This window comes from Littorina saxatilis, linkage group LG5, assembly GCF_037325665.1.
Source record: "Littorina saxatilis isolate snail1 linkage group LG5, US_GU_Lsax_2.0, whole genome shotgun sequence".
NCBI lineage: Eukaryota > Metazoa > Mollusca > Gastropoda > Littorinimorpha > Littorinidae > Littorina > Littorina saxatilis.
Window position 1 is genome coordinate 33,070,072 of NC_090249.1, and position 23,859 is coordinate 33,093,930.

Consider the following 23,859-nt stretch of genomic DNA (forward strand, 5'->3'; position numbering starts at 1 on the left):
AATATTTTTTTTCTCGAAAAATCTGCTTTCATTCCTTTATCTGAGTCCTAATTTAGTGTACAGAATTTAGTGTAAGGAGCTATTGATCAAATAAAAATATTAGTCATTCTGCAATCTCGTGAAAACTCGTTTGTCTCATTATCAACAAACATGGCTGTGTCGTCTGGTTGGAGTGGTAGAGCAGTGTGAAAAAGAAGCGTTGTTCCACGAAGCAGCTGGGTTTACACAGCCATGTTTCCTTCATGCGGCTATTTTTCTTCGTTTCCGTGTCCTTTTTTCGTGAATGGCCTCTGCGAGCGACCGTACTGCCATTTTAGGCATTCAAAACATGACATCGAAAAAGCGAAAGGTTGATGTCATTCAGACTGATTTCAGTGTTCCGGTTACCCAACAGCATGCAATCACAATGAACAAAGCAGTTGTACTTGTTCATTTTGAGAAATTAAAGTTTTACTTCAAAGCACAAATAACCAAATCCCACAAACTAAATGGAATATTCGTGTACCTGAGTATCACTATGAGTATGAGTATCACAGTATCAGTATCCATCATGGTTTTCTATGCATATTTAGGAAGTCCTAGTCCTTCTCCTAGGCCTAATGTTTGTCAATAATTGACTCTGAGTAGAAAGTAATGATCAGTCGCACTACAAATACTATTCCTAATATTCATTTTACATGAACGTTTAGCCTAGATTAGACACAACCATGCTTTGTCAAAAGCTCCGAGTCAGACCTCGACATCTTATACTAGTAATTACTCATGTACATTTTCCTCTGTTGTGTTTTTTGTTGTTGTAATTTATAAATTATACAGCTAAAGAGTACTTTTTGGCCTTCTTCACTCACTAAATGACACCACATTTTCTCTTCAAATGCCACAACTCCACCCATTTTATTTTTATTCTCGATGATTGATGATTAATATTGAGAAAATGATTTTGAGCATGCTAAATACATGATATGAGTGACCTATAGCTACTCACCTAGCTACAACAAATCTCAAGATGGGATGTTTAAAAAGCTGTGAGGCTATTGGAAATGTTTTTCCAATCCCTAAAACAACTACTACTAGTACTACTACTGTACATTAGTAAATAGAGACCATAATATTTTCTGGCTCTTCTCAGATTATCTTTCTAAATGTTAAAAACAGTTTTATGGGTTTGGTTTATTTCATTAATTTATAACCAAGGTACATGTACTTTAGTTCATGAATGCTACTTTCTGGAGCAGTATTTGAAAGACAACGTCACCAACAAATAAATGCCTAATAAAACAGACAAACAAAAGAACACAACTTAACCCCCACCCCTCCTCCATGCAAAACAAAAGGCCACAATTTTTCACAAACCAAACAGTCAAGAGTCAAACAGACAGTATTGATACCTTGGAATTTTGATTCGGAAGTCATAGCTGGTACATCACCCTTCACCCCCCCCCCCTCTCTCTCTCTCTCTCTCTCTCTCTCTCTCTCTCTCTCTCTCTCTCTCTCTCTCTCTCTCTCTCTCTCCCATAAATCCAAGGACAGATTGCAAGAAAAGGTCCATCCTTAAATCTGTATCCTTGTATAATAAAGTTCAGTCTCTCTCTCTCTCTCTCTCTCTCTCTCTCTCTCTCTCTCTCTCTCTCTCTCTCTCTCTCTCTCTCTCTCTCTCTCTCTCTCTCTCTCTCTCTCTCTCTCTCTCTCCAACACACATTACTTTACCCTTGATGTGTATTTTGTGTCTGGTGGTTATAAAGTCTAATTCATGCATTAAGATGACAAGAGCAATGACTTTGTTAAAACAGTATTTTAGTTTTAGACTTCAGAGATTAGTGATATGATGTATCCCTACAAATGCTTCATTCTATACTCTCCTGTTGCAGAGGATGCGCCCAGCTACTCTTCTACAGATGGGATCAGTTATTCCACCACTACCACAAGTGGTCCAGCTTCACCAAGCTCCACCCCTGTGGACTGTACTCCTACTTTAGCAGCACTCAAACCAGTGGCAGATACTATAGACTCAGATGATGTTTACTTCACTTCCGCATCTGCAGAAAAGGATCTTCCACCACCACCAAGTTTGTCTCAGGAGCAAGAAACGAGTTCGTTCTCCATTCCATCCTTCACAGACAACAGCAAGTATCAGGTTCCTATCGCGGAGGAGCCCGAGCAGTACCACACTGCTTCTCCAGAGAAGACACAGGAGCAGAATGGGTCGAACTCTAGATACGCTCTGTTGGGCTCTGGACCACCCTCCCTCCCCACATATCTCCCTACCCCCAAGACCCCATTGTTGCCGGCACCACAACCTGTCAGCGTCACAGATAATGTTGGTTTGCCTCTGTACCAGCCCACGCCAAAGAGGGAGCTGAAACGGAGACATGTGGACCAGGCAAAGAAAAAGAGGAAGGGAACGGACCTCGAGTATGATCCAGAAAAAAACTTCTCCTGTGCCGGGCTCACCAACTCTTCACACGAGCCTCAGGAAGAGAATGAGGATGACCTGGATTATCAGCCAACCAAGAAGAAAGCTCGGGGACCTGGCCCTGTGAACAAGAACAGAAAGGCCAGGCTGTCTTGTGAATCGCTCATGGGCAAAAGTCCTGATAATGTTGGCGAGAGTGATGATGAAGAGATGCCCGATGGTCAGTTCAGTGACGAGGAAGCTGATAAGGAACAAACTGTGAAAAAAACAGAAGCAGATGATGAGGAAGAGGGAGAAGATGAGGAGGAGGAGTCTGAGGACTTTGAAGACATCGATGATGATGACATTTCCTCTGATGATGAATTTGTTGAGGTGCCAGATGCAGAATCTGGTGCTAGAAAGAGTAAAGCCAAGAAAAGTGCAGGCTCAAAAACATTTAAAACTTCATCAGCCAAAAGTTCCAAAAGTGCTAGCAACACAAAGACCAAGTCGGTAAAATCAGACAAGGCAGGCAGTAGCAAATCAACGAAGCAGGAGCAGAGACGAATATCAAGTGATGGCTCCTCAAAGCCTTCAAAACTTAAATCACAGGTGAACGAGTCTTCTAAAGTAGCAGCTGAAAAGTCAGGTAAATCATCATCTCACAAAAGAACTTCTTCATCGTCATCTTCTGGAAAAGTTGTGCCTGTTAAAAAAGACTCAAAAAAGTCATCCTCTACCTCTTCATCTTCTCGTAAGATTCACTCTTCTGGTAAGATTCACTCTTCTGATAAAACTCACCAACCATCTAAACATTCGTCAAAAGAAAGTGGTAGTCAATCCTCTGCAAAACACTTGCCAAAAGAAAAGGGAAGTCTCAGTCCTCAATCAGAAGGGGCAAAAATCAAACACAGAAGTGGATCGTCTTCGTCAAAAAGTGCATCTGCAGAAAAGCATACTTCAAGCAAGATTTCAACTAAACAGGATACATTTTCAAGATCTTCATTGTCGTCATCTTCATCATCTCTCAAACATTCTTCAAGTAAAACTGATGCTGAAAGACGATCAAGTTCAGAGCGTAAGGCCCCTGCTATCAAACACTCTTCATCTTCTTCAGGAGAAAAGCAGACTAATTCTGTCAGCAAAGACCCTTCTGGTCAGAAAATTGTGCTCGCAAAACACTCATCCTCTGCTAGCAAAACCAGCTCAGGAAAACATTCAGGTCGTGGAGCCAAAGATTCTAAACCCTCAAGTGCGAACAAGCATTCTAACTCAGATCGCAAAACCTCTTCAAGTAACCGGCATTCAAGCATTGACAGCAAAAGTGGTGAGCATCGTTCTCACAGTAAGTCATCTGAATCTATCAGAAAAGAGAGCAGTGCAAAAGCATTGTCAAAAGAAAGGTCTTCAAGTGGTGCCAAGAACCAAGGTTCTGAGAAAACCTGGAAAAAACATTCCTCATCAGAACAGAAACTTCATCGTAAAAACTCTGCATCTTCAACAAACTCGGGTCACGGTAAGAAAGAGAAAGCAGACTCCAGTTCCCACCATAAAGGTGACAAGTCCAGCTCACAGAAATCAGATTCAAACACCAAGAATGGCAAGAAACTGTTGGAAAGGATGAACTCTAACCTTTTCGGTGAAAGTGATAGTGACAACGAAGAGGTCTCTTTTGCAGAACCAAGCAGTGATGAGGTTGCAGAGACAGGATTAGAAGAACCCCCCATGGAAGAAGGGGCGGTGGAGGAACAGGAAGTGGACTACAGTCAGTTCATTCACGACAGCGATTTCGAAGATGAAGACACGTTTGATGAATGCTTACGCATCTTCAAAGAAACGACGCCACAAAAAAAGATGTTAGATCAAACAGAGAAAAAGGTGATTGAAAATTTGATTTTAACTAGCATGATTTTTTCGGCTTGCTTTGTTCTAATTTTCTTTTTGTTTGTTTGGAGGTTTTCATCTCTTTTGGGGTTTTGTTCCTTAAAGTTAAACTGCATGTAGCTGGTAAGACAAAGACTCGAAAGAGTATTAAATCTGAAGAAAAGTTGTTATGATTGCACCCAGCCATAATTGTCTAACTGTTGGAGATGTTTGTTTTTATTTTACCAGCAAGGAAACAATCAAACATGCCTCAAAAGAACTCCATTTTGGGTGGGTCCGTAGCTCATATGTAGAGCGCTGGCTTCGTAACCAGTTTGCGGAGATGGCAGGGTAAAAAATGGTCTGGCTCGTAAACCATAAGTTGATCCTTAGAATCAAGTAATATAAAGAAGCTCGGGTATGCAGAAGAAAAGAATTCCATCTAAAATAAGATGGAAAGACTTCAAAGAGCATGGCCAGTCATTTCCCCTTCATTCAAAGCATAGATTATTTATTCCTAGCTGCGCTTTCTCATCCAGTTCGACAGTACATATATATTATTTAAATCTCTAATGGTGTTTTGCCCAGTTGACCAAGGATCTGAAAGCAGAACCCTCTGCATCGGATGCCACAGGGAAGAAGAGAACTGCACACAAGGCAGCTGTGCAGGTATTTTAAAGTTTGAAATTAAATGTTATTGTTAGTTTTAACAAACAAATGTGGAAGGAGACTGTGTATAGCTTATATGAGTTTACTCACATTACTGTACAAATTACAACTGTATTGGGATTGTGAGAGAAGAAGAGAGTGAGTATGACTGAGTGTTCGTGTGTGTTTGCATGCGGGTCTTTTATTGTCCTTGGGTCATGTTCCGTTGAAGCTATTACAGTTACATGTACTGTTTTCTGTAGAAATTAGACACTGTGTGTGTTTCCTCACATGTATGCAAACTTCTGTGTGTAATTGTATACAGCACATCTATTGTGTCTAGATTCACGATAATGTAGAGCTGTTATTATACATACTACTTTTTGACTCACATGCGAAGCAAAAGTGAGTCTATGTACTCACCCGAGTCGTCCGTCCGTCCGTCCGTCCGCCCGCCCGGAAAACTTTAACGTTGGATATTTCTTGGACACTATTCAGTCTATCAGTACCAAATTTGGCAAGATGGTGTATGATGACAAGGCCCAAAAAAACATACATAGCATCTTGACCTTGCTTCAAGGTCAAGGTCGCAGGGGCCATAAATGTTGCCTAAAAAACAGCTATTTTTCACATTTTTCCCATTTTCTCTGAAGTTTTTGAGATTGAATACCTCACCTATATATGATATATAGGGCAAAGTAAGCCCCATCTTTTGATACCAGTTTGGTTTACCTTGCTTCAAGGTCAAGGTCACAGGAGCTCTTCAAAGTTGGATTGTATACATATTTTGAAGTGACCTTGACCCTGAACTATGGAAGATAACTGTTTCAAACTTAAAAATTATGTGGGGCACATGTTATGCTTTCATCATGAGACACATTTGGTCACATATGATCAAGGTCAAGGTCACTTTGACCCTTATGAAATGTGACCAAAATAAGGTAGTGAACCACTAAAAGTGACCATATCTCATGGTAGAAAGAGCCAATAAGCACCATTGTACTTCCTATGTCTTGAATTAACAGCTTTGTGTTGCATGACCTTGGATGACCTTGACCTTGGGTCAAGGTCACATGTATTTTGGTAGGAAAAATGTGTAAAGCATGTGAGTCGTATGGGCTTTGCCCTTCTTGTTATATAATGACCTGCTTCCATTACGTTACACTTGCAGACGCGCAAATCAGGGCTGGCGAAGAAAGAGCGTCCACGCAGCATACTGAGCCCCACAGAGGTGATGCACAACCGTATCATGGAGATGCAGCGTCGAGCACTGGAAAGAGCTGCCAGAGAGGCTGTGCAGGAGCAAGTAGTTGTGAGTTGACTGTCATTGTCAGCATTGAGTTTGTGGCTTGGTCAAGCATGTTATAGGGTTGCGCTCATTGCAAAGTTTGTTGTTGCCATATGCATTTTAGCAGTATTGCTGCGCAAATAAGTTCTTCTTTTGCATCAACTGATCAACCTATGCAGGTCATTCAAAATCAGTGTGAACCCTGATAACAGTTCTTGTACATTCTTTCCTGAGAGTGAGACTGAGAGTAATCAGATTGTGCTGTGTTTTAAAATTTAGAGGGTTTCTAGCCACAAATGCGCTTGGTGTTTTTGCATAATTATGACGTTTGAGGATTGAAGATGCCACAGTGAGCCATGTAAATAGAACTGTAAACTTACATGTCTAGTTGTGTAATAATTGAACTTTAAAGTTGATGCATAATAGCATTAACTGAAACTTGAAGCTGGAATTTGATACCAGAGTGACTGATTTGCAAGATGGCTGTCGCTCATCAACAGCAGAGTTTCTGTCAACATAATAAATATCAGCATGATTAAGAAGTTTGCACATAAAAACAGGCCTCCACGTGAATTTATTTGATTTATTTCAAGGTCTTCAATTCTGTTCTTTTGTTTGCATTCAGTCCTCAACATCAGGATTAAGCGCAGCCTCAAAAGTGCAGGGTTTGAACCAGGCGGGAGACAAACAACGTGTTGCTCACACACCAAAGCCATCCGCTTTTAAACAAAGAGCTTCCGCTGCAAACCCAGAAGGAAAGGTTACTCTTGCTATTACTGCCTCCAAGACGGAGAAACGGGTAGCCCATACACCAAACCTGGTGAGAATCAGAATGGCTTGATTTGTAAAAAAATAAAATAAAATAAAAATTGTTGGAAGAGGAATTTAGTCAATGTTTTTAATGATTTTTTCTCTTGTAACATGTGTGCGTTTGGGTGTGCGTGCATGTGTGTGTTCGGATGTGGGGTTTGTCTGTGTTTGTGTGTGCTGCATTTCTGGTGTGTGTGTGTTTGTGTGTGTGGGTGTAAATTTCAATGTGCAATTCTGTACAATTTCTTATGAAGCAACTTGACAAACCTGAGGACAACTGTTTAGTTGAGCAATTTGTTCCTGAACTCTCTGTCTGCACTGAGTTGCAGTGAGCAATGAGAAAATTAAAAAAATGGTTTGGTAATCAAGATTTTCTTTTTTTGTTGAAGTAAAGAAAAAAACCCTCCTAAAAGTTTGATGGCATGGTTCCTAGATTTATAGAGATTGTCTTGCAGGATTGTAAACTGCAGCAGTCCAGTTGCATTTTGTTGTACACATGATTCTCACACGGCATCACTGCAGAGCGCCTAGAACTGTACCCACGGAATATGCGCGATATAAGCCTCATTGATTGATTGATTGATTGATTGTAACTTGTAACCGATGAGTTTTATATTGCATGTATTGTAACTTGTAACCGATGAGTTTTATATTGCATGTATTCTTTCAGACCAACATAAAACGTCCCGTGATACCAGCCAGTTTTGGAAGCAAGGTCCCCAGCAACATTCGTCAGCGCTACCTCAACCTCATCATCGATGAATGCCTCAAGTTCTGTGCCAATGAGGAAGAAGCTTACAAAAAGGTGTGCAAATAAATATTTGTGTGTGTATGTGTGTGTTGCAGAGTTTTATTTGCTTTGAGTTTTGTTGTTGTTTTTGTTTTGTTTTTTACTTATTATTACACTGTGTATTTGAGCAAGAGAACAAAAATCTCACTTTTTACAGGGTCTGCAGGAAGAGACAGGGGTGTACGATCGTGCCAGCAACAAAAATATCTACCTGCGAGTGGCGGTCAACACTATCACACGACTGCGAGCAGAAGCCAAAGAGTCGTTGCCAGGATCGTCCAGCTCCAAACAGAGACGGTCATCCTTGACACAATCCCATGAGGCCACTCTGGGAGGGTCACGGGCATTAAAGACCAGTTTCACACTTCATCGCTCAACTGGTGCTGGGAAGAAAGTAGAAGTGCCTATGACAGGTAGGGTAATCTTTGCTTTCTTGTGTCAATGCAGGAGTCCTACTTTTTTGCTAATTGTAGAATGAGAAATTGCTATTAATGTGCACCATTTTGTAATGTAATGTAAATTTCTCCTCTAAGAATTGGAGAGATTTTTGCTTTTTCTCAGTGGGTGCCCTGGTCAGTGGTGGTTTCTCTCATTTTGATTTGTATTACAATCTGCTGTGGTATTTAGGTACTGTTTTTGGGGGTTTGGTGTTTGTCAATTGCTGATGTCCGTAACAAAATAATGTGAAAGCTTGAAACAGAAAATTCTCTGTGTCAAGGGCACTGTCACAGAAGTGTATAGATCTATGATCAGCTTTCTGACAGAGTATGATTATTTCAACTATAGTAGTTTGATTAAGAAAAACTAGCTGATAAGTTCCTCAGGTCTACAGTTGAAGTACAATAGTACCTGCAATAAAAGCACACCTTTGCGACAAGTCTACAGTGTCAGTACATTGCAGGCGGCCTGCCATGTCAAGTATATTTTGGTTAAAGGCCCGGCAGGCATATATAAGGCGCCTGTGCCTCCCGTTATGGAGACCATTTGAAATTGTTCCTGAGCCACGAGCAGAAGTAGCTCTGATGTTTTTTTGAATATTTCACATACTAGGTCGCTTTCTCTCAAATAATTTTGCATACGCAAAGCTATTCCGACTACAAAGGCTAAGAAGTTGATACAAACGGTTAAAAAGTTGTCTGAAATGTTATATTTGTTGATAAAGATTTGAACTGAGAAATACGTTCGAAAAGGGGGCGTGGAAAACTTGGTCTTGACGTGACAGATTCACAACAGTGTTCTAAAAATAACACAGCACATGGCAAGCTTTACACATGCTGAAACAAGAAGCTGTCGCTTACCTTTACCACCAGTGATGTCCTTGGTATGGAATTCCGTTTGGATTTGGATAAAGTCCCCTCACTAAATCAAGTATACATTCCGGCATGATCTCTCTTTGTATATTAACTGTGCAGGGATTGTCAATGCTAAGTGTGCGTGTCTTTTTTTGAATGTAGAGAGGATGTCTCCATGCATTGCGTGTTGACATCATTGTCCAGTATTTTTTATACAGTCTTTTTCTGATCGCCGAATTTCTAATGTTTGCTGGCTGCCCACTGCCTAGCCACTTCTGTTTGCACGTTGCAACACACGGCAAACAAAAACAAAACAGACACTCCCCTTCGGCTGGCACTGGCACTGACACCTGTGCCCCTCCGATTCCTCGGCTTTCACCGCCCTCGCTACCAACGCTGAGGCCTGGACAAACACCGCGACCCGACACAGAACACAGTGCTGGTGAATCTGAGTCCCTCTCGACACTGATGCTGGCAATATTATCTCCAGAAGAAACTGATACTTCACTCCTTCTCGTATTCAAAAACCATCCACGATCACGAAAAAGTGTCTCAACAGACGTTTGTTGTTCTTCTGTTACGCCTAAAAGAGTCAAATCAAATGAGTTATTTTCCATTGATTATCATTTACACACTAACACGTCAAATTGCAAATGACTGAACAGTACAGGGCGCTAACCATGGTTCTGTAGAAAACTGAAACAAACTGACTGGTGGGAAACTAGGGCAGTCTGTCATCACGTAGATAGGGTTCGCGCCCTACTGGTGGGGACCTCCCAGGGATGAATAAAAACGACGGTGTCTCATTCTACTTCATTGTATTTAGGTACCTAGTTAGTTCCACAAATTGTGTTGGCATGTTACCCTCTAGTGGGCCTCACACCGCGCGGGCTGCTGAAGCAGAACCACACCTTTACAGAAGACCAGGCTCATTTGTGAATCAGGTTGGTCAAGTTGAAATTGTATCGTTGACTTTGCAACATATCCTATATATTTGTGAGCTGGTACTAATGAAAACCCCCTGGCAACAGACTGGCTCATTTTCAAGTCTATGCAAACGGGGGGAAGAGCAGAAAGCAAGACACATGAGTTGAGTTTCCGAATCCTGTGATGGGGAGGGGGTGGGGGTCGAGGGTTTACTCTCAGAAATATGAATACGTCTAATTATCTCGGTTGTGTGTGCCCTACAAGTACTCACTATACAGAGACTAGACCTTTCTGTAAGTCAGTGGTCCGCCCCCCTCCCCACCCCCTCCATGTCCCCCACCCCTCAGTGTCCCCGTACCCCCACCCCTTGTAGCCCCCCCCCCCTCCTTGTGGCCCCAGTTTCCTTTCTACTTTTGTAGTTTGAAAAAGTGCGGTCATCTCGACCAGATTTTGCGCCCAAAAACAAGGCGCTAAAAATTCCCACCAATTATTCTGTTGTGTCTGTTTCTATCAGTGTGCTAGCTGGACATACTTACATTCTAAAAGATAGTGTTGGCACTGATTCTTCAAAAGTTGAATTAATCACAGAAATCAGTCATTTATCTAAATGTTCTATCAGTCCTGTACGGAGAAGGGCTTTGAAGTATTTACTTGTGGAATTTGGTTTGCTTTTTTCCAAAACGGTTGAGAGTTGCATTGTACCTAGACTGTGATTTTGTATTCCAAGAATGGAAGACATAACAAACGTACAAAAAAGAAAATATTACAAAGACTCAGAAGAAGCTGTAAAGCGAAGAAATGTTGGTCGTGTACAGAGAAAAGCAGAAGGCAAAATTCAGTTCAGTGGAGAGAAAGATGAAATTGATTTGATTCATTCACAAGTACGAAAGATTAAGACATTTTTAGGAGAAGGGAATCCAAACACTGTTACTAACAAACAACTTGTTGACACTATACTGCGTTTTTTCATCGATAAAAACATTGAACTTGATCCTCCTGCACCAACTGATGCTCCAGTTCTTGGACATTTTGCAGACACTTCTTTCTCCCTTGTCAGTGGTGTTGATTCTAGTGACGAACAGCTGTTTGTTTGTGCCCAGAGTTCCCTGGATAAGTTTTGTGAACGTGTGTATCATCATTCTGTTCAGTGTGGATGTAGTCTTGTGCGTACAAATATGAAAATGCTTGGACATGTCGGTCTTTTCACCTTTGCATGTGATAATGATCACAAAATCGACTGGCCTAGCTCGCCATACCTGGGTGTTAAATACCTTGTCAACTGCAAAATGATTCATGGGTATTTTGTTTCTGGGATAAAGCTGAACCAGTACCAGAGAATTGTTGAGGCAGCAGGCATTGGCAAACTGGGTGATGACTACGTAAGTAATGTTTTTAGCGTGTACAAGGATTGTGTCGCCAGACAGGTGTCTGACTCGACGTACGACGCCCTACTCGAGGAACTTGTTCTTTATGAGGATGGTGGCATCAGTATCCTTACGGATGCCAGACACGGAACGAGAAAAAACTCAAGATATTCTGACATTGTGTGTCTGGGCGCACAGAGCCACAAAGTGTTACACGTGTCCGTTGTGAGCAGGACCGATGAGCCGCGCGCCCAGAAACACGAACTGATTGGCACTAAGCGTGTCTACGACTATCTGGACGGGCAGGAGGATGGATCGGTCCACATACGAGTCCACTGTCACGACAGGAACGCCACCGTGAACAAGTGGGTGAGGGACAACCGGCCAGACACGACCTCAACTAATGACACTTGGCACGCTGCCAAAAACGTCGCCAAAGAGGTCCGAACAGTATGCACTGGGCCACGATACCAAGAAGGAAAAACCTGGCATCCAGAACTGAGTGACAAGGCTGCCAGCATCAAGACACACATGTACTGGAGCATGAAGAACTGTGAAGACGACCCTACCAAACTTCAAGCCATGATCATCAATATTATTCAACACTACAAAGGTAATCACCACGACTGCCACACCACGTCAAGATGCAAAACAGACCCACAGTACGAACCTTCAAAACTTCCAATCACAGACCCAAAGGCAGAACTTCTTTTACGACAAGCTTTAGAACGAACAGTCATTTTCAAGAACCCTTTAGATTACATTCACTGCATGGACACCTACTTCGTTGAATCATTCAACAACACCATGCTCCAGTACCATGACAAACGAACAGACGGCAGCCTTTCACTCGAGAGTTACACGCTGAGAACGCACATGTCAATACTAGACTGGAATGAGAACATCAACTCCAGAATAGTGACCTCTCTTCGTGAAATTCAGGATGCCAGGAATCCACGCCGTGTCAGTGCCAGGCGGAACTTAAAAAGAAAGTGTTTTGATTTCTGGACGATGCTGTGGCACGATTACGCATCAGCAATTCTTCAGCAGTAAAGGTAGGCAGTACACGCTTTCCATTCGGCTTTGACTAACACAGCATGGGATTGTTTACAGCATGCGTAGCATGCGTTCTCGCTATATTTAGTTAGGCTCCGCCCCTTTTTTGCGGTGCATCATGGGAGAGGCCGGATCGGTTGGGACGCGTTTAAGATAATAGACAAAGGGACTACAGAAGTTCTTTGTATTGAGGTGTCCTCTCATCAAAGGGGGCCTCACACTGCAGGTACCACTGCAGAAGCAGAGAACTGCAGCAAATCTATGAAAAAATTAAAAGAGCAGTACAGTGGAACCCCTCTTTAAAGACTTACAAAAATCTGAGAAAATCAGGTCATAAAAAGGAGGGGGGGAATCAGGTCATAAAAAGGAGGGGGGGGGGGGGGGGTCTTGAAATGGAGGTAAATGTACAGACTATGAATGGAAAATCTAACAAAGTAAGGTCTTAAAAAGGAGGGGGGGGGTCTTAAAAAGGAGGTAAATGTACAGACTATGAATGGAAAATCTAACAAAGTAAGGTCTTAAAAAGGAGGGGGGGTGGGGGGTCTTGAAAGGGTTGTTCCACTGTATTGCACTTTGCTTGATGTTTATTTTGTTGTGTGCAGCTGCAGAGCTGTACCAGAAGCTGCTGAAGTACGCAATGACAGAGGAGCAGCTTAAAGATAATGGCTACCCCTTCCCCGATCCTGAAACGCCGGGCAAGGTTGTGATCTTGGGCAAACGCTACCGGGAGACGGATAAACTGCTAAAATGTACGTCTGTGTCTGGATTGTTTTACACAGTTCATGTTGATGTTGCATTATGTTAATTTGTTAAACGCTTTTTGAGGTGTACACGATTGTTTTATGAAAATCTGTCCGTGTGTGCTTTTTGTCACACGCTTGAGAACTCATATGAGTGTTGATGAGGCTGCAGTCTTTTTAGGAAATGCTGGGGGAAAATGGACACACTGCTAAAGTTGCTGTGTATTTGTTGCATTAGATAGTTTATATTGTGATTCATACCACACATATGAGAACTAATAAGTAAAAAATAGCTTTACTATATTAAAACAAGAGGCGAAGCCTTCAAGGCTCACGTAAGAAATCGACAAACAGTAACACAAACTCAATCACTCCGTCACACATACACACACACACAGGTGACACTGTGCAAGAAAGCGAAACACTAGATCTAGATCTGTTTGTCTGCATGTAGCCTACTTACAGGGACACGACTGCCAACTAGTCTCGGCCCGCTCAAAATAACAATGACCGAGACTTTCAGTAATTCCTTCGCGTGACGTCTAACCCTCTTACGCCATAATGTGACGTCTTCAAATGTTAAAGTTTCTATCACATACACACACACACACACACACACACACACACACGCACACACGCACAGACAGACAAAGTTTATCATCGCATAGGCTACACTTACGTGAGCCAATTAGAAAGACTGTCTCGAATTTATATTCAGATTAGTGACACAGTTGTTTATGGGAATAACAGAGGCTGTTTTTAAAATGTGGAGAACACAAGTGATTATATTGCACTGTAAGATGTATCACAATGTTAAATGTTAAAGCAATATGTTTTTGAACGTTGCTGCTTTATAGTTTATCCAAACAAATTGTCTCCACTTTGAATGTTCAGGAAAAAATAAACACACTTTCGAACATAGCAGGTTTAATTGCAAAAGCGGTGTTCGACACATTAGGTGATGTGTATTTTTGCATTACAGCCAACGAAAGAACGTGCACAAGGTGTGGGAAACGTTTCATCGTCAACTCTGACGGAAGCTACGCCTTTTCTGAAGAGTGTGTGTACCACTGGACCAGGGCCTACCCTCGCAAAAGTAAGCTATATTCGCTTGACAGTCTACACTTTAGCTCATAGAATGGGAACAAGCAGGGATGGTGGTTTTCGTCAGGAGTCAGATAAATGCTGAAACAGCTTTCAATTCCTAAAATTGCCAAAACTTTCAGGTCCATTTCAGCAAATTATTTGCTGAAGCGAAATAAATCCCAGCAACATCTCTGAACAAGCAAAGCTTAGAATGGAGTGCGGGGTTGAATGTATGACAGATATGGTTGTCTCCCTTCTCAACAGGAGCAAAAAATGATGTATTATAAGCAACAGTAATCTACAGAAAGTTTGAGGATTACTTCCCTTTCAAAGGTATTTGCACCAGTTCTGGAAAAGCTTTGGGAGAAATAGATTGAGTTTTCATGATCTCTTGCAGCATAATTGCTTGGTTGTAGAAAGTGCTGCGTATTTAAACATGTAATTTTGATTAAATGGTAGTGGAACTTGGCTTTGCTTTCCCAAGATTGTTTTATTGTTATTTTCCCCGTTTACTTTGTCAATTTGTTTTCATTCATCTCATTTGTTTCAGAGTCAGGATTCATTCAGCACATCTATAACTGCTGCAACTCAGACACCAGTACTAAAGGTTGCCAGGTGGCTTCTGTAAGTTTGATGTTCTATAGAATTACCTGAAAACTGTGTTGATTGTTTGGTGCCACTGTGTTGTTCTGTATGTTAGTGTGTGTGGGTGTGTGTGTGTGTGTGTGAGCATTTTTCAGATAGGTGTCTAGTTTTCAGGGAAATGCTGTATTAGAAGATTGAACATTTTTGCCTAATAGCAAGTGGTTGGCAAATCTCTTGATGTAGCCCCATGTAAGGTTCGTCATCACAGACTGAATGAATCCCAAAATGTTCACTCTTTTCTCAATATGTGGGGTCACTTTCATGGGGCTAAATTTGGAGATAGCCAAGTGCTTGATTTTTTAAAAAAAAAAATTAAATTTTTTTTTAAGGATGACGGGATTTATTTTCAATCATAAATCATACAAATTGCTCCCGCTTATTTAGCAAAATCGTGTTTGACTTCACCAAACGTCTGAAAAACTTTTATTTATTTATTTTGAAAAAAAAAATTTTTGAGGAATAATATAGATCTCAAAATACAGTTCCTTTACATGTAGATTGGATATAAACAAAAAATCTCACAACTTTGAAGCAAAAAACAAAATGTCAATCATTAAACACCAATAAACGTGCAAGTAAACATCTACAAGAAATAAGAAAGTAATTAGAAATGTCTAGCTCGAGTACCCCCTGAATAAATTAGTAACATTGAAAAGAAAAACAACTATTCTAAGTGCTTGATGTCAACACTGCTTCTTGAAGATTTTGTTCATGACTATCCTAGATGTTACATTTTTGGCTGATAAGGCCAAAAAAAAAAAATTGTCTGTTTAGGGTAACATGACCAAAAAAAGTAGGGTCGGTAGGTAGGTACTAGGGTTTTTTTTTTTTTTTTTGTATTTTTTTTTTTGTATGTGTAAATGCTATGTTGGCTGAACATTCACTTCTTATATTTGATGAATACATGTTTCAAAACTAACTTATAAATAAAACAGAGAGAAAGGGAGAGAAAGAAACGCCAAATGTCTCTTTTTAGCATTTTTACCTCTTTTTTTTTTTTTTTTTTTTTGAAATCAAAAAAAAGTTTTTGGGTCGGCGCCAAATCGATAGGGTCGGTCGGGTTACCCTAAACAGACAATTTTTTTTTTTTTGGCCTAAGCATTGCACTAGTCAACTGCCAGATGAAAACCAAAAAAGAGTGTTGATCATCCCAAGGTGTTGGTACCTGTAAGACATTTTCAGTCAGAGTTCTCATGCGCCACATGCACCCATGCCATAGTGTGATCATTAGGGATTCTGGTTGCGCAGTTGGCTGAGCACTGGACTTGTAATCTTCGGGTTACAGGTTCCAATCCAGGCAAGGAAGGATACAGGTCAGCTTTATGTGATGATTCATAGTCGGTATCCATGTCCTACCCCCGCTAGCATTCCACTTGGAGTTGAAGCAACCTGAATTTCCCAGCAATGGAATAAATATGTGATGAAGTAAAAGTTTTCTCTCTTTTGTTCCTCAGAATCATGTGCATGAGCAGAACAAGATTGATGAGATGAGTGGATTCATGCGCACCATGCCACATTCCCCAACAAGAGATGGAAACTACGGTATCTACGCTCTGGATTGTGAAATGGTAGGTACTTCTTTTGGTTAATAAGTATGCTGTCAGTTGACTTATGTACAATAGCTCATATATGCCTCTGTCTGCCTCTCTGTTTGTATATGTATATGAATCTGTTGGTCTGTGTCTTTCTGTCAGTTCATTTGTTTGTCTCTTTTTTCATTGATTTGTTGTTTTACATACATTTGTCACTCATGCCCACAATCACACACAGACGCCTTTTATTACTCAAGTTTTTGTCTTGTCTTATGTTTCCTCCAGCCGTTCTCTCTTTCTTATGTTCACTAGCAATTGATGTATAAAAGCAATTTTAACAAACATACATCATTCAGAAATGATTCCAACGTAAGTTAAATTTAAAACAAATGTTAATGCAGACCTGTTTACCAGTACGATTTGGGCGTATTTTGTACGCCATATTATTATTGGTACGCAAATACGCGACACACGCACAAAATACGCCTAAGAAAAAGTCTAGAATACGTTTTCCGGTGTTGATGTGCTGATTACGATACGGAATGGTACAACTGATACCGGTTTCGGTCGAAGGGAGATAAGCATGACAGCGAGTCTTCAGCTGTGGAAACCTTGTTCAGTTGTTGGCACGTGCGATCGTCTGGACAATCGTGGCAAAATGAAGCGGAAAAATGTGCCAGTTTCGAATGACTGTACCAAGTCTAAACAGCAGAAGCAGCAGATTTTCTTGGAGGAATATAAGAAAGAGCCAGGAATTGTGGAGTCTACTATGGGAAAAAGTCATGCACACTGCAAGTATTGTAAATCAGATTTCTCCGTTGCCCATGCTGGGAAATATGACACTGCAGTTCCAAAACTCACCTGGACAAGGTTGCTGCAAAGAAATCCGCTGAAAGCTGCCAAGGAATTATGAAGTTCATTCCCGCAAAGCAAATCCTGCCAGAAGAAAAGGCTGTAGTCCGCGCTGAAGCAATGTTTTCTGAGGTGATTGTAAAAATGAACTTGCCACTGTCAACCGCAGATGTTATTTCACGAACTTCATCTTTTCATTATCAATCTGTTTGGAAGACACTGGTTATAATGCTATAAACTGACAGGTAAATAAAATTGTTTTATTCCTGTTGTATTGGAAGGAGTTAAATTCTGAAGGTGTTCACAGGACATGCTATTCTTACACAAACACGTTTGCACCCACGCGTACATTTTCCCTAGCCCATATGACTTTGCTTGCAAAGTACACCAACTTTTTGAAAAATACACTCAACTTTTTGGGAAAGTACTCTTGCCTCGGGTTTAGGGTAAACAGGTCTGTTAATGACAAACGCCTTCTCCTCCTTCACATTTACAGCACGCCCAAGACATCACCAATCATACATACGCACAGAGGAAGTGATCAGCAGTCACATGACTTGTGACTGCTGAGAACTAAGGCCCCCTCCAAAAAGTTGTATGTTTCTGGTAACATGGCTACAAAAAATAGGGTAGGTAGGTAGGAATTTTATTTTTTTATTTTTTTAATTTTTTTTTGTTGGTCAGGGTAGAAAATAACTATACAGTGACGCAAAGAGACTGGACTTACTATACAAAGAGAAAGACAACACATTACAAAACAAATGAGACAAAAGGGATGCGGGGTTATCCCCCTTGTGTCGTCTGCCGTCTGTTACTTTCGTTTTGACGCTTTTTTTCTTCCTTTTTTTTATTTTTTTTTTACAAATGCAATAAAAAAAAGTCGAGTGTTGGCGGGAAAAAACTAGTTAGGGGAATAACTTCAATCATTTCTGATGATTTAACTAGAGTTACTCCACCTCCTTATTTAAACTTTTCACGCCTCTGTACATCAGGTGTACACCCAGGGCGGTCTAGAGCTGGCGCGTGTGACTGTGGTTGACGTGGAAGGAGAGACTGTGTACGAGTCCCTGGTGCAGCCTTTCCATCCCGTTGTGGATTTCAACACGCGGTAAGTTAACCAGCGATTGCAGCGATTCACGCAGAAACTGTGACGTTTACGCATATTGCAAGGGTCACCAAATACACTTCTTTTGACCTGTTGAGAAGCAAATTGTAGATAAATAGGACTTACCTGTTAACCTTTCTGTGGGGTCGAGTCCTGCAGACAGTTTGCTGACAAAATCCAAATAACATTGAACAAAGATGAATTTTTTACTGCTTGATGTTTAAGATTTTTTTTCTCTGCCATTTTTATCATGATTCAGTTGTTTATTTTCTGTAAGTAAAGATTGTCAGAAACATGAAATTCCATCCTCCGATAGAGTTATTTTTAGAGAAGGAAGTGGAAATATTTTGTTGGAAGTTGAAACAGTTTCTTGCAGGACAGAATTTTCTTTTTCAAGTTAATTATTATCTCCAAGGAATTTTGACTTATTTTCAATTTCAGCATGTTGTGTTAAAAAAGAAAAAAGGCTTCCAGTCATTATTTTCATCAGGGGAGCGGGGGGGTAATTGTGTCTTGTTCAGCCTTTTATTTTGATAATAATGACTGGATAATATTTTCTGTTTTGACATGTGTAAAATTTCTGTTTTTACTGTTTCTTCAGGTTCAGTGGGATTTCTGCAGCAGACCTGAAAGGTGTGGAAACCACCCGGACTGATGTTCAGGCTATTCTTCTGAACCGCTTCTCGGACGAAACTATTCTGATGGGTCACAGTCTGGAGAGTGATCTCTTTGCGCTCAAGGTCAGGTTCTTTTGTGAATGTCGCCCTCTTTGCTCTCTCCGAACCCAACTCTTTGCTGCTCTTCTCTTAGTTCTCTTGCCCCAACTCCCTCTCCCCCTCTCCCTTATTATCTAAAGGAATACCTGCTAGTTCTACTGGATTCTGTGTTCTGCTTTTGCTTTATCTGGCCGAGTTGTTGCAGATTGCAAAACAATTCTATCAGCATGCAAGATTGTGACATTTCCTACCTTCTGTCTGCAAAAGAAAAAAAGTATTGGTGCTTTTGCAGATGATCAGCAGATCTGTCTGTATAGTGTATATAAACTGGTGTTGCATGTATTTAATTTAAGTTATATTTAATTCTTTAACCAGTATTACAGTGATGGCAAACACAGGCCAGAATATTAAATGTCCAGGGTTAGGCCAAAAAAAAAAATAGGTGTGGTTACGGTAACATAGCCAAAAAAAATAGGGTAGGTAGGTAGGCAATCACTTTTTTTTTTTTTTAAACTTTTTTTTCTAATGTGTACAAATTAAACTTACTTGACAGGGAAATAAGTGTGCGACTCGGGCGCTTTCGCTTTCATTGCGTTTTTTGCACTGTTTTTTTGTTTTTGTTTTTTGTTGTTGACAAATGTAATAAAAAGTTATAGGATCGGCCCCTAAAATTAGGGTAGGTCGGGTTACCGTAACCACACCTATTTTTTTTTTAGGCCTTATTGTTTCTGTTTGACTTTAAACTCACCCCACCCCCCTGTCAGAAGCAAACCTTTTGTTTGTTAAAGCACTATTGAGGATGATATTTAAATGTCAAGGAGAGAGAGAGACATTGACTTTTGCCAGTAAATTGATTTGCCCTTTTACTGCCGTAATTACCAGTCAGCTTTATTTAAACACCATGCGCTCCTGAAGATCAGCACAAAATGTGAAATGACATTACCAGCTGGAATCTTCATTAACAGGTCTTGTGTTGCTGAATGCTTGCTTGTTTTAAGGTTATACACGTAGTCCTGCTTCTGTAGCTGTGATGAACATGTCATTTACTACCCACATAGATTTATCATCAGCTCTATTATTCTGATGGACATGTCATTTACTACCCACATAGATTTATCAACAGCTCTATTATTCTGATAAACAGGTCATTTTACATCCCATTTAGATTTAGCATCACTTTAGTTAACTGATGTACATGTACTATTACATTCCACTTAGATTGAGCATTGCTTCAGTTACTTTGATGAACATGTACATTCCACTGAGTTGAACAGGTAGCACCTTCAATTTCTCCATTAATATGTGATTTTAAATTTCACTCAGATGTAGCATCTCTTCTATTTCTTCTTCTTTTGCGTTCATGGGCTGAACCTCCCACATAAACTCCTGCTTTTTGCATGAGTGTGTTTTTACGTGTAAGACCGTTTGGCATCTCTTCAGTACATGTAATGCTACATTTTGCACAGATTTTAAACATCACCTCTGTTATTTAGCGTCACTTGCGTTGCCTGGCTTTACTGCAATAACTCTAATAAACAGATAATCTTATATTCTATTTAGATTTGCAATCACTAACCCATGCTTGTCTTTTCACATAACAAGCACCTAAGCTGACATGTTACAAAAACAAAAATAAAACCCCACACAGCGAAAAATAAGACCCTGCCCTTCAGTTCACTGACCAAGCAAACGAAGAAGCCATTTGCTAATGAAGCGCTAATCAGTACCCTTACTCCCCCGCGGACCTTTTTCTGTCTGCCCCTTTGGCCTTTTAACTACCTGCTAATGCTGTCAGCCCCAGGAAATTGGAAGCCAGCCTGTTGATAAATCTCTCTGCCTTGTCAGACAGAGAGTGTGTGGGCGGTTAGTACTCAGCAGCAGATAAAAAAAAGCTGACCTTGGGAATCTTTGGAAAGAGAAATGTGTGCAGAAAAATAAATGTTTTGATGTTGTGTGTGTGTGTGTGTGTGTAGGGGGTGGAGGTGGAAGGGAGGGTGGTAATGAAATGAAGGTCAGTAAACAAGTGTCTGGTTTTTGTAACCGGAAACAAATGTCCACCAGAAGTAGTAATCAATAAGTCAGGAATGAGACAATTGATGCAAGGTGAAGGAAAAGAGGAGAGGAGTTTGTTTTTTTGTGTGGAAGGAACTTTGCAGTATAGATGTTTTACCGCAATTAGCAATCTAAGGATACTAAGTGTGGTGAAATGAGGGTACAAAATGGAGGGATATGTTGTATCATCACAGAACTTTCAAATACTTCCCCCATCAGACACTGGGACTGTAAGGTTGTTTGCAGAACCCATGAATGTAGAGAGGTTAAAGTTCTTAGCCCCAAAGTGCACTTATGCATGTTTGGATGCATGCACACACACAATAAAAGGCAATATTACACCCGCTCACATACATACACACACAGACACACAGATAGACATACACACCCAATACACACACAGACACACAGATAGACATACACACACACACAATACACACACACACACAGATAGACATACACACACAATACACACACAGACACACACACACACAATAAAAGGCACACGCCCGCTCACACACATACACACACAGACACACAGATAGACAAACACACACAATACACACACACTCACACTCACACACACACACACACACACACACACACACACACACACACACACACACACACACACACACACACACACACACAAACAACACACACACACACACACAAACATTACCCCCTCTCCCCCCTCACCAGTGATGTACATTTTTCTAGCAGCCTTTAGGACAATTGTCCTGAAGACTGAAAATCAATAGGACACAGTGTCCTGAGATTGCAATTTCAATAGGACAAAAACACGACTCGTAAAACCGCATTTAAAAAGATTTTTCAGTTTAAATTCTTCCACCTTCCGCGACTGTCATGACTAGATACTCAAAGGATTGAATCACATTTCAAAGTTATTTGAACAGTTGTCGGTTTTTTTTCACTGCCCATCTGTCGACAATGTTTTTCAGGTAGGCATCTGACCGTTCTGCGGGTCCCTCAAGTTTTGCTTTCAGGATCATGTCCTGAGTTTTGACACACAATCGGTTTCTTCGAGCTGTACACACCAAGTTCTGTGCACTGAATCCTCTCTCAACGTCTGCTGTGTGCACTGGCATCCATCAAAGAAGAACATTTTGAGAGAGCTAAATCTTCTTGGACGATCCAATGCACTCCTCTCACAGCTGTTGCTAATCCCTTTTCTTGCTTTGAAAAAACAACTTTCTGGCATATCTCTTGATTCTCCTTGTGTCCTGGTGCAGCAACAGCGTGTTTGTGACACTTCGTAAAAACATGGTCTTTAACTGTAGATTTTCTGAAGTTGTCGCATCCCACAACAAACGCATTCTCACGATGCAGCCCTACCGACGAGCAAACTGTGCAAAACATCAACTTTTTCCCCGAATCATATGTCAGCCAAGGATATACCTTTGTCCATTCCTCAGAGAAGGAACGTGATTTCTTGTCTTTCAACTCTTTGACTTGGGTTTTCTTTGGCTTGCTTACATGGACTTGTATCAAAAATAAGTAAAGAATGTCACTGGATTCTGAGCTATGAATTTAACACGCTAAAGTTCAAGATTACCCATCAATGTCTGCTGATTTTTATCTGCTTTGAGCTTTTTTTTCGGACCCATGTCGTTTCTCTTTCGTTTTATTTTCGTTCGAACGCACAACGGTTTTTCCGGATATTATGACGAAAAGTAATGCCTTGCGCATGTGCGAACATGCACGGGTGGTTCCCATTGGTTTAAACGATTTATTGCTGAGCCAATGAATGCACTCGAGGCACCATATGGGTTCGGTTTTCTTTTTATATTTAGTCAAGTTTTGACTAAATATTTTAACATCGAGGGGGAATCGAAACGAGGGTCGTGGTGTATGTGCGTGTGTGTGTGTGTGTGTGTCTGTCTGTCTGTCTGTCTGTGTGTGTGTGTGTGTAGAGCGATTCAGAGTAAACTACTGGACCGATCTTTATGAAATTTGACATGAGAGTTCCTGGGTATGAAATCCCCGAACGTTTTTTTCTTTTTTTTGATAAATGTCTTTGATGACGTCATATCCGGCTTTTCGTGAAAGTTGAGGCGGCACTGTCACGCCCTCATTTTTCAACCAAATTGGTTGAAATTTTGGTCAAGTAATCTTCGACGAAGCCCGGACTTCGGTATTGCATTTCAGCTTGGTGGCTTAAAAATTAATTAATGACTTTGGTCATTAAAAATCGGAAAAATGTAAAAAAAAATAAAAATTTATAAAACGATCCAAATTTACGTTTATCTTATTCTCCATCATTTGCTGATTCCAAAAACATATAAATATGTTATATTCGGATTAAAAACAAGCTCTGAAAATTAAATATATAAAAATTATCAAAATTAAATTGTCGAAATCAATTTAAAAACACTTTCATCTTATTCCTTGTCGGTTCCTGATTCCAAAAACATATAGATATGATATGTTTGGATTAAAAACACGCTCAGAAAGTTAAAACAAAGAGAGGTACAGAAAAGCGTGCTATCCTTCTTAGCGCAACTACTACCCCGCTCTTCTTGTCAATTTCACTGCCTTTGCCATGAGCGGTGGACTGACGATGCTACGAGTATACGGTCTTGCTGAAAAATGGCATTGCGTTCAGTTTCATTCTGTGAGTTCGACAGCTACTTGACTAAATATTGTATTTTCGCCTTACGCGACTTGTTTTCTTCTTCAT

The 23,859-nt window shown here is 40.6% G+C and overlaps 2 protein-coding genes across 2 annotated transcripts; both read left to right on the top strand.

Annotated features, from left to right (window-relative positions):
* Positions 1-149: 149 nt before the first annotated feature.
* On the top strand, positions 150-19,130 carry LOC138966916 (RNA exonuclease 1 homolog; the record flags this gene model as incomplete). Its single annotated transcript, XM_070339317.1, is given in 13 exon segments — positions 150-349; positions 1,869-4,270; positions 4,844-4,924; positions 6,075-6,215; positions 6,817-7,011; positions 7,672-7,806; positions 7,949-8,204; positions 13,033-13,179; positions 14,153-14,266; positions 14,807-14,880; positions 16,356-16,469; positions 18,278-18,393; positions 18,992-19,130. Coding segments are annotated over 13 exon segments (4,032 nt in total), but the record flags the coding sequence as incomplete, so codon positions are not given.
* On the top strand, positions 10,408-12,580 carry LOC138966917 (uncharacterized). The gene has a single exon (XM_070339318.1). It carries the CDS (start codon positions 10,739-10,741, stop codon positions 12,425-12,427), a length of 1,689 nt encoding a protein of 562 aa, XP_070195419.1. The 5' UTR covers positions 10,408-10,738; the 3' UTR covers positions 12,428-12,580.
* Positions 19,131-23,859: the final 4,729 nt, after the last annotated feature.